This window comes from Perca flavescens, chromosome 15 (assembly GCF_004354835.1).
Source record: "Perca flavescens isolate YP-PL-M2 chromosome 15, PFLA_1.0, whole genome shotgun sequence".
NCBI lineage: Eukaryota > Metazoa > Chordata > Actinopteri > Perciformes > Percidae > Perca > Perca flavescens.
The window spans coordinates 34,540,824-34,553,645 of record NC_041345.1 but is presented as its reverse complement, the minus strand read 5'-3'; the positions used below and the strand labels follow the sequence as shown (position 1 = coordinate 34,553,645).

At 46.9% G+C, this 12,822-nt stretch overlaps 1 protein-coding gene across 1 annotated transcript in view; it reads right to left on the bottom strand.

Moving 5' to 3' along the window:
- Positions 1-12,822, bottom strand: part of cdc27 (cell division cycle 27) — a 38,338-nt gene that overhangs the window by 10,129 nt on the left and 15,387 nt on the right. Inside the window, exons 11-14 of the mRNA XM_028599970.1 lie at positions 11,354-11,534; positions 10,712-10,884; positions 7,637-7,789; positions 280-360 (exon numbers count right to left, since the gene is read on the bottom strand). Coding sequence (XP_028455771.1) covers positions 280-360; positions 7,637-7,789; positions 10,712-10,884; positions 11,354-11,534 — 588 coding nt within the window. The remainder of the gene's footprint in view (positions 1-279; positions 361-7,636; positions 7,790-10,711; positions 10,885-11,353; positions 11,535-12,822) is intronic.

Genomic DNA, 12,822 nt, shown 5'->3' with positions numbered 1-12,822 from the left:
ACAAAGGGAGAAAACTCTACAAATTTACAAACTCATTGAATGATTCAGATCAGAGCAAACCAACAACAGGTAGGGAAAAGCCCAAGCAGACCAGAGTTTAGTTGTTGGGTCTAAATTAATCGCTAGATTAATTGTTTCATGGGACAGCCCTAGTCCAATGATCCAGGGTTTGGTTAAAAATGAACTAACTACTCGTGGGTGAAATAAACCTAAAACTAACCCACAGACTAGAAGGAGTTTGCCTGTCTACCCTTAGTAACCATGGAAACTGCAGCTCACCTGGATGGCTCTCTGGAAGAACTTGATGGCGATGTCGTGCTCCCTCTGCAGACTGAAGCAGTTTCCTGCTACACACCAGGCCTGCAGACAGACAGACAGCTGCTCAGACAGACATATACGTATTACAGCTACACGATGTGAGGAAAAGATGTAATAACAATGTTGACTATAGCGATATAATTTCAAGATAATAAAGTTTTCTCAGTTCTGCTGCTTTCAGTATTTCGCTAAAACAAAAAGCTAATTAAACAAATATAACATTGAATTATACATAAAAAGCAGCAATAAAAAAGAATAACAGTTACATTTTAAAGTGTAGTTCCTGCTGATATTTTTTTTCAACTAAGTCAAAAAATCTGAATGTTGTTGTTATCACGATAATGATAAAAAAACGATATACTGTGCAGCCCTATCGTGAATGCTGACAGAAATAAATAAAGTAGACTGGGACACTAAGGGCGTTTTCACACATCAAAGTCCAAACCAAGGTCCGGACCAAGGTTCATGTTTTTGTTACATTGTATACATTTGATCTGGTAAGTTTTGGTTTCACTGCAGTTATGCAAGCGCACTAAAGATCTCTACATGACAAAACTACGTCCAGCCGTCATAACATACGTGAGCTACGTCTCCAGATACTTAGATTTGATTGGTTTGTTGACGGCTTCCCCCTCCTCTCTCTGTGTCGGAATGTTTTCAACTGACTGCTGCTCTCTCCTACTGACTGCTGCTACTCTCTCCTACTGACTGCTACTCTCCCCCACTGACTGCTGCTCTCTCCTACTGACTTCTACTCTCCTACTGACTGCTACTCTCTCCTACTTACTGCTGCTACTCTCCCCTGACTGCTGCTCTCCCCTACTGACTGCTGCTCTCTCCTACTGACTGCTGCTCTCGCCTACTGACTGCTGCTCTCTCCTACTGACTGCTGCTCTCTCCTACTGACTGCTGCTCTCTCCTATTGACTGCTGCTACTCTCCTACTGACTGCTGCTCTCTCCTACTGACTGCTGCTCTCTCCTACTGACTGCTACTCCCTCCTACTGATTGCTGCTCTCTCCTACTGACTGCTACTCTCTCCTACTGACACTCTCTCCTATTGACTGCTGCTCTCTCTCCTACTGACTGCTGCTACTCTCACCCTACTGACTGCTGCTCTCTCCTACTGACTGCTGCTCTCTCCTACTGACTGCTGCTACTCTCTCCTACTGACTGCTGCTCTCTCTCCTACTGACTGCTGCTCTCTCCCCTACTGCTGCTACTCTCCCCACTGACTGCTGCTCTCTCCTACTGACTGCTCTCTCCCTACCCTGCTCCTCCTACTGCTGCTGCTCTGCTCCTTACTGACTGCTGCTCTCTCCCTGACTGCTCTCCCCCTGACTGCTGCTCTCTGTCTCTCCTACTGACTGCTGCTCTCTCCTACTGACTGCTGCTCTCTCCTACTCTGCTCCCTACTGACTGCTGCTCTCTCTCTCCTACTGACTGCCTACTCTCTCCCTACTGACTGCTACTCTCCCCCACTGACTGCTGCTCTCTCCTGCTACTGACACTCTCCTACTGATGCTGCTGCTTTCTCCTACTGACTGCAGCTCTCTCCCTGACTGCTGCTCTCCCTACTGACTGCTGCTCTCTCCTGACTGCTCTCTCCTACTGACTGCCGCTCTCTCCTACTGACTGCTGCTCTCTCCTACTGCTCTCTCTCCCTACTGACTGCTCTCTCCTACTGACTGCTGCTCTCTCTCCTCCCTCCTGCTCCTACTGACTGCTGCTCTCCCCTGACTGCTGCTCTCTCTCCTACTGACTGCTGCTCTCTCCTACTGACTGCTCTCCTACTGACTCTCTCCCTACTGACTGCCGCTCTCTCCTACTGACTGCTGCTCTCTCCTACTGACTGCTGCTGCTCTCTCCTACTGACTGCTGCTCTCCCCTACTGACTGCTGCTCTCTCCTACTGACTGCTGCTCTCTCCTACTGACTGCTGCTCTCCTCCTACTGACTGCTGCTACTCTCTCCTACTACTGACTGCTGCTCTCTCCCTACTGACTGCTGCTCTCCCCTACTGACTGCTGCTCTCTCTCCTACTGACTGCTACTCTCTCCCTGACTGCTGCTACTCTCTCCTACTGACTGCTGCTACTCTCTCCTACTGACTGCTGCTCTCTCCTACTGACTGCTGCTGCTCTCTCCTACTGACTGCTGCTCTCTCCTACTGACTGCTGCTCTCTCCCTACTGACTGCTACTCTCTCCCTACTGACTGCTGCTCTCTCTCTCCTACTGACTGCTGCTCTCTCCCTACTGACTGCTGCTCTCTCTCCCTACTGACTGCTGCTGCTCTCTCCTACTGACTGCTGCTACTCTCTCCTACTGACTGCTGCTACTCTCCTACTGACTGCTGCTCTCTCTCCTACTGACTGCTGCTCTCTCTCTCCCCCTGACTGCTGCTGCTCTCTCCCTACTGACTGCTGCTCTCTCTCATACTGACTGCTGCTCTCTCTCCTACTGACTGCTGCTACTCTCTCCTACTGACTGCTGCTCTCTCCCCTACTGACTGCTGCTCTCTCCTACTGACTGCTGCTCTCTCCTACTGACTGCTGCTCTCTCTCCTACTGACTGCTGCTCTCTCCTCTCCTACTGACTGCTGCTCTCCCCTACTAACTGCTACTCTCTCCTACTGACTGCTGCTCTCTCCCTACTGACTGCTGCTACTCTCCCTACTGACTGCTGTCTCTCCCCCCCTACTGACTGCTGCTCTCTCCCTACTGACTGCTGCTCCCTACTGACTGCTCTCTCTCCGCCTGACTGCTGCTACTCTCTCCTACTGACTGCTACTCTCCCTGACTGCTGCTGCTCTCTCCTACTGACTGCTGCTCTCTCCTACTGACTGCTGCTCTCCTACTGACTGCTGCTCTCTCCTACTGACTGCTGCTCTCTCCTACTGACTGCTGCTCTCTCCTACCTGACTGCTGCTCTCTCTCCCCTACTGACTGCTGCTCTCTCCTACTGACTGCTGCTCTCTCCCCTACTGACTGCTGCTCTCTCCTACTGACTGCTGCTCTCTCCTACTGACTGCTGCTCTCTCCTACTGACTGCTGCTCTCTCCTACTGACTGCTCTCTCCTACTGACTGCTGCTCTCTCCCTACTGACTGCTCTCTCCCTACTGACTGCTCCTCTCCTACTGACTGCTGCTCTCTCTCCCTACTGACTGCTGCTCTCTCCCCCCTGACTGCTGCTCTCTCTCCTACTGACTGCTGCTCTCTCCTACTGACTGCTGCTCTCTCTCTCTCCTACTGACTGCTGCTCTCTCTCTCCTACTGACTGCTGCTCTCCCCTACTAACTGCTACTCTCCTACTGACTGCTGCTCTCTCCTACTGACTGCTGCTACTCTCCCCTACTGACTGCTGCTCTCTCCTACTGACTGCTGCTCTCTCCCTACTGACTGCTACTCTCTCTCCTACTGACTGCTGCTCCCTCCTACTGACTGCTGCTCCCTCCTACTGACTGCTGCTCCCTCCTACTGACACTCTCCTATTGACTGCTGCTCTCTGTCTCTCCTACTGACTGCTGCTACTCTCACCTACTGACTGCTGCTCTCTCCTACTGACTGTTGCTCTCTCCAACTGACTGCTACTCTCTCCTACTGACTGCTACTCTCTCCTACTGACTGACTGCTACTCTCTCTCCTAATGACTGCTGCTCTCTCCTACTGACTGCTGCTCTCTCCTACTGACTGCTGCTACTCTCCTACTGACTGCTGCTACTCTCTCCTACTGACACTCTCTCCTACTGACTGCTGCTCTCTCCTACTGACTGCTGCTCTCTCCTACTGACTGCCGCTCTCTCCTACTGACTGCTGCTCTCTCTCTCCTACTGACTGCTGCTGCTCTCTCCCTACTGACTGCTGCTCTCTCCTACTGACTGCTGCTACTCTCCCCTACTGACTGCTGCTCTCTCCTACTGACTGCTGCTCTCTCCTACTGACTGCTGCTCTCTCCTACTGACTGCTGCTCTCTCCCTACTGACTGCTACTCTCTCCTACTGACTGCTGCTCCCTCCTACTGACTGCTGCTCCCTCCTACTGACTGCTACTCTCTCCTACTGACACTCTCTCCTATTGACTGCTGCTCTCTGTCTCTCCTACTGACTGCTGCTACTCTCTCCTACTGACTGCTGCTCTCTCCTACTGACTGCTGCTACTCTCTCCTACTGACTGCTGCTACTCTCTCCTACTGACTGCTGCTACTCTCTCCTACTGACTGCTGCTACTCTCTGCTACTGACACTCTCCTGACTGACTGCTGCTCTCTCCTACTGACTGCTGCTACCCCTCCTACTGACTGCTGCTACTCTCTCCTACTGACTGCTGCTACTCTCTCCTACTGACTGCTGCTACTCTCTACTGACACTCTCCTGACTGCTGCTGCTCTCCTACTGACTGACTGCTACTCTCCCTACTGACTGCTACTCTCTCCCTACTGACTGCTGCTACTCTCTCCTACTGACTGCTGCTACTCTCTCCTACTGACTGCTGCTACTCTCTCCTACTGACTGCTGCTCTCCCAGTGCTCCCCAAGGTTATAATCGTTAACAAAAACGAACGAAATAATGAAAACTAGATGAGAAAAAACATTGTTGTTAACTGAAATAAAAATAAAAACGAGGCATTACAAAAAAACGATAACTAAACTAAAACTGTAATGTCTGTTTGCAAAACTAACTAAAATGAAATAAAAATATCAAGTGAATGTCCTTAGTTTTCGTCTTTGTCAATGTCTTTCACAGAGCAAATAACGTTATATCTTTCAGAGTTGACATCTCCGATCTGTTTTATTCAGTCTATGCCGTAGACATATAGGTTCCGACTGGGAACCCAGAAATTCCGACATTCCACGTCAAATTGAACACAACATGTCCGTGCCCTTCGTCTGGCATCATAGCGGTACCAAAAGTCTGAAGAAAGCGGCAGAGTCCTATCTGATTATGACTGTGTCAGATAAAAGCAAGTGCCTCGCAGTGGAAAGTGGTAAAAATCAGTGGACAATCCCACGAATTTGAAAGTACATTTGAGAAGCGCGCTCAAGGAGGCTAACCTAGCTTACCTTAACAAGCAGTGACAGGGCAAGGAGAACGCAAAGCCCCCTTCCCACGAAACAGAAGCTAATATAACCCCGGTACAGGGCGTGGATGTATGGGGCCAGGGCCAGACAGCATGACGGAGACAACTGCAGGACAGAGAACACTACAGGAGGGCTTTCACCGGTGACCCGATAGCTGCTGGTTAATAAATATGCATGAACACTAAAAGCGTGAGGAAGCGTGGGTTAATAGGTGTATTGATACTGGGGTGTCTAGCTACACAACTGTGGGAGTCGACTGACTTCAAAAAGTTCGCCACTTTACTCGAACCAAAGTTCAAAACACCTGTTTATGTATGTCTTCTTTAGTCTGTTGGCTATTTAGGTTTTTTCCTGACACAGTTACTAACACATTTTGCATTTTACATACAGTATCTCACAAAAGTGTTTTTTACATTTTAGTAAATATTTAATTATATCTTTTAATGGGACAACACTGAAGAAATTACACTTCGCTACAATAAAGTATGAAGTGTACAGCTTGTATAACAGTGTAAATGCACTGTCCCCTCAAAATAACTCAACACAGCCATTAATGTCTAAACCGCTGGCAACAAAAGTCAGTCCACCCCTATGTTTAATTCCCCTAGAGGCAGGAAGATGTTTATTTTTAAAGGCCAGTGATTTCATGGATCCAGGATACTATGCATCCTGATAAAGTTCCCTTGGCCTTTGGAATTAAAATAGCCCCACATCATCACATGCCTTCACCATACCCCCACATCATCACATACCTTCACCATACCCCCACATCATCACATACCTTCACCATACCTAGAGAGTGGCATGGGGTACTTTCCATAAAATCATTTCTCACTGCAAATCAAACCAGCTATTAGGCTAACTGACATAAAACCATGCCAATCTATGGTGAAGGGTATGTGATGATGTGGGGCTATTTTAATTTAACATTTAACATAGGGGTGTACTCACTTTTGTTGCCAGCGGTTTAGACATTAATGGCTGTGTTGAGTTATTTTGAGAGGACAGCACATTAACACTGTTATACAAGCTGGACACCATGTAATTTCTTCAGTGTTGTCCCATTAAAAGATATAATGAAATATTTACAAACATGTGAGGGGTGTACTCACTTTTGTGAGATACTGTATTTGTGCTCATCATCATATGTACATTTTATGTACTGGTGTTATTGTTGAATACATTGTGAATACATATTTCTAAAATTGTATGATGTTTTTGTTGAGTTATTATTACACAATACTTTTTTCTGACCTTTGTGAATCTTGCCCCCAATAAATAACCCATATTAGAAAAAAAGACTAAAACTAAGACTAAAACTAATAAAAACTAAACTAAAACCAAGCATTTTCAAAAAATAAAAACTAAACTAAACTAGCAAAACCGCTTTAAAAACTAATTAAAACTAAACTGAATTTGAAAACAAAAAGGCAAAAAGAAATAAAAATAAAAACTAATGAAAAATGCAAAACTATAATAACCTTGGTGCTGCCGCGCCTCTTTTTGTTTTGTTGTGATGTTGAGAAGCAAGACACGGGAACTATCTCTGAAAAATTTATTCAGAGACAAACGGAAATCTCCACTGTACATTTACTACCACTTAACAAATAAACTGCTGATGTATTCTCTGCTCTGATAGCTGATAGCTGTCTGCTCTGAGCACATTCACTGTCCCTCTCGCTCTCATCTAGCCTACACACTAAGCACTGAGCTATTCCTTAAAAGGAGCTTCCCCAGTCTTGTAACACAGGGAGAGCCTGCCAGAGCTTCTTGTATTTGGTCCGAAAGTCCGAACCATCCAAAAAATGCTTTCACACTATATATGGACCGCACCATGGTTCAGTTTGGTCCGGACCGAGACCACCTCTTTTTATCGGACCAAAATTTGGTCTTTTGATCCGGACCGTGGTCCGGGGGAGGTTTCACACCTGTAATTTTGGTTCGTTTCAAACTAAAAAGGCCCAAAAGTCCGGACCAAATAAGGTATGTATGCTGCTGCTGGTTCACAGTCTCTGACAAACTAAAGCTCCCGACTGCCGGATGTTTTGTAACTGGCTGGCTGCAGTGACTTCTCTGTGCGTCGGTCTGCTGTTGTCGGAGCAGTTTTTAATATTCCAAAGCAGCAGAGGACGTTGTCTTTGAAGAAGAAACAAAACCTCCTTAGGCTCAGTTTGAGGTCTCAGTCAGTCAGGGTAAACTGCCCATTTTTGGCCCGTGCAGAACCTGGACATGTGTGGTTCTTACCTCGGGACAGTTCTTGTCCATGTCGGTCAGGTCTTTGGACAGGGCAGACAGTGCGACGTCTTTCTGCAGGTGCCACAATGTGGTTGAATAAATCTCCATCCCTTCAACTCTGTACGACTCGATCCTGCGAACCTCGCTGAACAGACGCTCCGCCTGCCAACAAACATCATGACATCGTTATTCACCTGAACAGAAACCATCTTAAGTTACCTGTGTGTACTGGGCCGTAGCGTGTGTTACCTGTGTGTACTGGGCCGTAGCGTGTGTTACCTGTGTGTACTGGGCCGTAGCGTGTGTTACCTGTGTGTACTGGGCCGTAGCGTGCGTTACCTGTGTGTACTGGGCGTGCGTGCGTTACCTGTGTGTTACCTGTGTGTTACCTGTGTGTAGTGTGTGTTACCTGTGTGTTACCTGGGCCTGGGCGTGTGTTACCTGTGTGTACTGGGCCGTAGCGTGTGTTACCGGTGTGTACTGGGCTGTAGTGTGTGGTAATGTGTGTTACCTGTGTGTACTGGGCCGTAGCGTGTGTTACCGGTGTGTACTGGGCTGTAGTGTGTGGTAATGTGTGTTACCTGTGTGTACTGGGCCGTAGCGTGTGTTACCGGTGTGTACTGGGCTGTAGTGTGTGGTAATGTGTGTTACCTGTGTGTACTGGGCTGTAGTGTGTGTTACCTGTGTGTACTGGGCCGTAGTGTGGGTTACCTGTGTGTACTGGGCCATAGCGTGTGTTACCTGTGTGTACTGGGCTGTAGTGTGTGATAATGTGTGTTACCTGTGCAGACCTGCCAACCTTGAAAAACTTTGAGTAGCAACTTACTGATTTATTGTCGAAGTTCTGGTTCATGAACACGGCGGCACACACGTGGAAAAAATGTGCCATTAAATGTCAAATCTGTATACATTTTAAACCCTAGAAAATAATTATGTTCAAGTAGGCTACTTGAATTAAATAAAACCTATACAACAATACAATTAATTGGATCATAATATAATCCAATAAAATACAGTACACTGCATAATGAGCACTTTTACTTTTGGTACTGTAAGTATATTTTGATAATACTTTTGTACTATTACATAGGGAAGATGTTGAATGCAGGACTTGTAACTGACAAGTCATTTGTAACTCTACAACACTGTTTTTTCTACTTTTACTGCAATACGTAATCTGAGTAAATCTTCCACCTCAGGAAATCACCACCAACAGTCGTGCATGAACACCTGCAGCAGTGTTTAACACTGGAAACACACTCAGTTTACCTTTGCAAGCACTGTCCTCCCTTGGGGAAACCCATAGATATATGGGGGAAACCAACCAAACTAAACGGGAATGAGGGAGGAATAACACTTGCATTTGATCAGTAGCCGATATCCCCGCTTGACATTAGAGGACATAGACGTCTATGTTAGAGGAATGAACCCGACGCTGTGATTGGTCAAACTCGTCTTCTTTAGTTTTTTTTTCCAGCATGCTTGTGGCTGCTACGCTGTTTATCCATAGGTTTTAGCCGCCTACTACCATCAAGTGTTACCGGGGATTTCCACCTGATGCGGAACGGCTGCTGAACAGCGGCGGAGTCATTAGGTTTCCATTAAAGTCAGTGTGTGTATTTCCACCGGTTGCATAACGGCTGCATTCTGACTCCGGCACAGCTCCGGCGGTTCTCAGCCCTCCAGAGCAGATAGGCAGAGCTTCTATTTCTGCCGGACGCCGGAGAGCTCCGCAGCAATTCAGCACACGGCAGATAGTGCGGGAGAGGAAGTCGAGCACAGAAACAAAATAAATATCCGGTTAATTTTCTAAATAAAATCCAGCATGCTCCAGCGGATCATATTTCCCTGCACTACACCTTGAAAACACAGCACAGAGCTGTTTCCCCTCTACTCCTCTGAATGGAAACAAACTGTTGTTGGTTTTGTGGTTCTATTCTACGTGAATTCGCGAGATGTCGTGGGTCCTCGACTACAGCTGTCAGTCACGGCCGCAGCCGTTCCACAACAAATCGGGACCTGGTGGGTGTTGACGGACGGCGGATCACGCAGCAGACACGCAGCGGAGCCGGTCCACAGCCGTTACGCATGCTGTGGAAATGAGGAGTTAGACTGAGATGGTTACTGCGCGTCAACGAGTGAACTCAAGGCAGTCACCTGATTTTCGCGTAGTTTAAAGTGACAAATTGTATCGCCATATTTTGATGTCAAAATGCGTATCTACTACGCAAAATGGGTACAGGTTGGCAGGTCTGCCTGTGTGCACTGGGCCGTAGTGTGTGTTACCTGTGTGTACTGGGCCGTAGTGTGTGTTACCTGTGTGTACTGGGCCGTAGTGTGTGTTACCTGTGTGTACTGGGCCGTAGTGTGCGTTACCTGTGTGCACTGGGCCGTAGTGTGTGTTAACTGTGTGTACTGGGCCGTAGTGTGCGTTACCTGTGTGCACTGGGCGTGTGTGTACCTGTGTGTACCTGTGTGCGTTACCTGTGTGTACTGGGCGTAGTGTGCGTTACCTGTGTGCACTGGGCGTGGCGTGTGTTACCTGTGTGTACTGGGTGGTGTGTTACCTGTGTGCACTGGGCGTAGTGTGTGTTACCTGTGTGTACTGTTACCTGTGTGTACTGGGCGTGGCGTGTGTTACCTGTGTACTGGGCCGTGGTGTGTGTTACTGGTACTGGGCGTGGCGTGTGTTACCTGTGTGTACTGGGCCATAGTGTGTGTTACCTGTGTGTACTGGGCCGTAGCGTGTGTTACCTGTGTGTACTGGGCCGTAGCGTGTGTTACCTGTGTGTACTGGGCTTTAGTGTGTGGTAGTGTGGGTTACCTGTGTGTACTGGGCCATAGTGTGCGTTACCTGTGTGTACTGGGCCGTAGTGTGTGTTACCTGTGTGTACTGGGCTTTAGTGTGTGGTAGTGTGGGTTACCTGTGTGTACTGGGCCGTAGTGTGCGTTACCTGTGTGTACTGGGCCGTAGTGTGTGTTACCTGTGTGTACTGGGCTTTAGTGTGTGGTAGTGTGGGTTACCTGTGTGTACTGGGCCATAGTGTGCGTTACCTGTGTGTACTGGGCCGTAATGTGTGTTACCTGTGTGTACTCGGCCAGTTCAAAGTAGGCCCTGCCGATGTGTGTGAGGACCCAGCCGGTGTTGTAGTGCTGAGGAGGGAGCGAGGTCAGGATGTTGATGGCTTCTCTGCAGTTGTACGAGCACAGCGCCTGGTAACCACGGCCCAGTTCCCGTAGCAACGCCATCACGCTGTCTGTACACACATATTCATAAATTCATTTCCTGTCAGACTTCATAGATTTTAACAACTTCCTGCTCTGTTTAGAGCTGCAAAGATTAAAAGGATTAGTTATCAACTATTAACTCTTTTTTTTTATTAACCATTTACATAATCCATGAATCAGTTTGTCAGTTTGAATCAAAAAAGTGAAACTTGTGTGATGTCAGCTTGTTAAATGTGAATATTTTCTAGTTTCTTTTCTCCTCTGTGACAGTAAACTGAATATCTTTGATTTTGAGAAAACACTCATCCCCTTTTTTTTTCCTTTTTTAGCATTTTCTGACATTTTAGAGAGCAAAGAACTCATCCACTCATCCAGATAATAATCCACAGATCGGTAGTTGCAGCTCTGGTTCTGACTATAGAAGCTGAAAACGTTTGAGTTGACTCTCAGCAGCACTGTAGAGTACTGCAGTATGTTATAGTGTTAGTAATAGATTACCTGCAGCAGCCCTCTGGTACTGGGGGATCTTGGTGTCCGGTAGACTCAGACTGGGATCCAGTCTCAGGATGTCCAGACTCTCGTTCAGGTTGCTGCTATTTGACGTCTTTGCTGATTTACATTTAGTTTTCCTGTTGGGGATCTTTGTAGGAAACTTCATCTTTAACTTCTTGCTGTTCTCCTGCACAGACAGAGACCAACGTTAGTAGGCAGCAGTACTTCAGTTTACTAGCATTAGTTAAGGCAGCATAGTATGTTAGTACTGTAGTACAATGTGTCCATGTTCGGACACATTCAGTATGACCCAGTATCCGGTCGGTTTGCGGTTCTTTTCCTGGGCGACTGACCCCGTAGTGCAAACAGAATTACTGTTACACACATCTAAGAATCTACTTGTGAGTTTTCATACATGTACCTGAACATTTACGTGTGTAATTAGTGTCTGAAAGTGAGCTTGCTGAGAGAAAGCAGCAAGAAGGCTTGGGTATAACTTTACATTCAGAGCTTTTCCTGCATCATCTGGAGTTGTTGAAGCATGAAGATCAGAAGTACGTGCCGGATGTGTTGACAGCGATGATGTTTATTTGGGCGACTTGTTAATACGGTAAATACCACGAAAACCCAGGAGCAGGTTCCTGGTTGTCATGGTGTTCCTGGCGCGAGAGCCAGAAAATGCGTCACCCCAGCTTTCCTTTCCACCTCGAAGGCTCTGCAAGCTGTCGCGGCACGTGGTCGTGCACCTCTTTTTTTTGTAGTTTTTGTAAGCAGAGCAGCTTTGCCTCTACAAACACCCGTCCGTTTCTTCATGTACAGTTCACAGACATTTAAATGGCTTTAAATTCGTAGTGAGAGAGAGAGACACACCACACTGGAAAAACATGTGAGTCACAGCTAAAAAGGGGGGCACAGGGCTAACTCCCCGCTGTAATCTTCCTTTAGCCCAATCTTGTAAAGACAAAGCTAAAGTCAACGTTTAAAATATTTGTTAGAAAGTAAGAAATTACTTTAGTTTGAAACCTTAAAAGGTCCCATGACATGGTGCTCTTTGGATGCTTTTATATAGGCCTTAGTGGTCCCCTAATACTGTATCTGAAGTCTCTTTTATATAGACCTTAGTGGTCCCCTAATACTGTATCTGAAGTCTCTTTTATATAGACCTTAGTGGTCCCCTAATACTGTATCTGAAGTCTCTTTTATATAGACCTTAGTGGTCCCCTAATACTGTATCTGAAGTCTCTTTTATATAGGCCTTAGTGGTCCCCTAATACTGTATCTGAAGTCTTTTTTATATAGACCTTAGTGGTCCCCTAATACTGTATCTGAAGTCTCTTTTATATAGACCTTAGTGGTCCCCTAATACTGTATCTGAAGTCTCTTTTATATAGACCTTAGTGGTCCCCTAATACTGTATCTGAAGTCTCTTTTATATAGGCCTTAGTGGTCCCCTAATACTGTATCTGAAGTCTCTT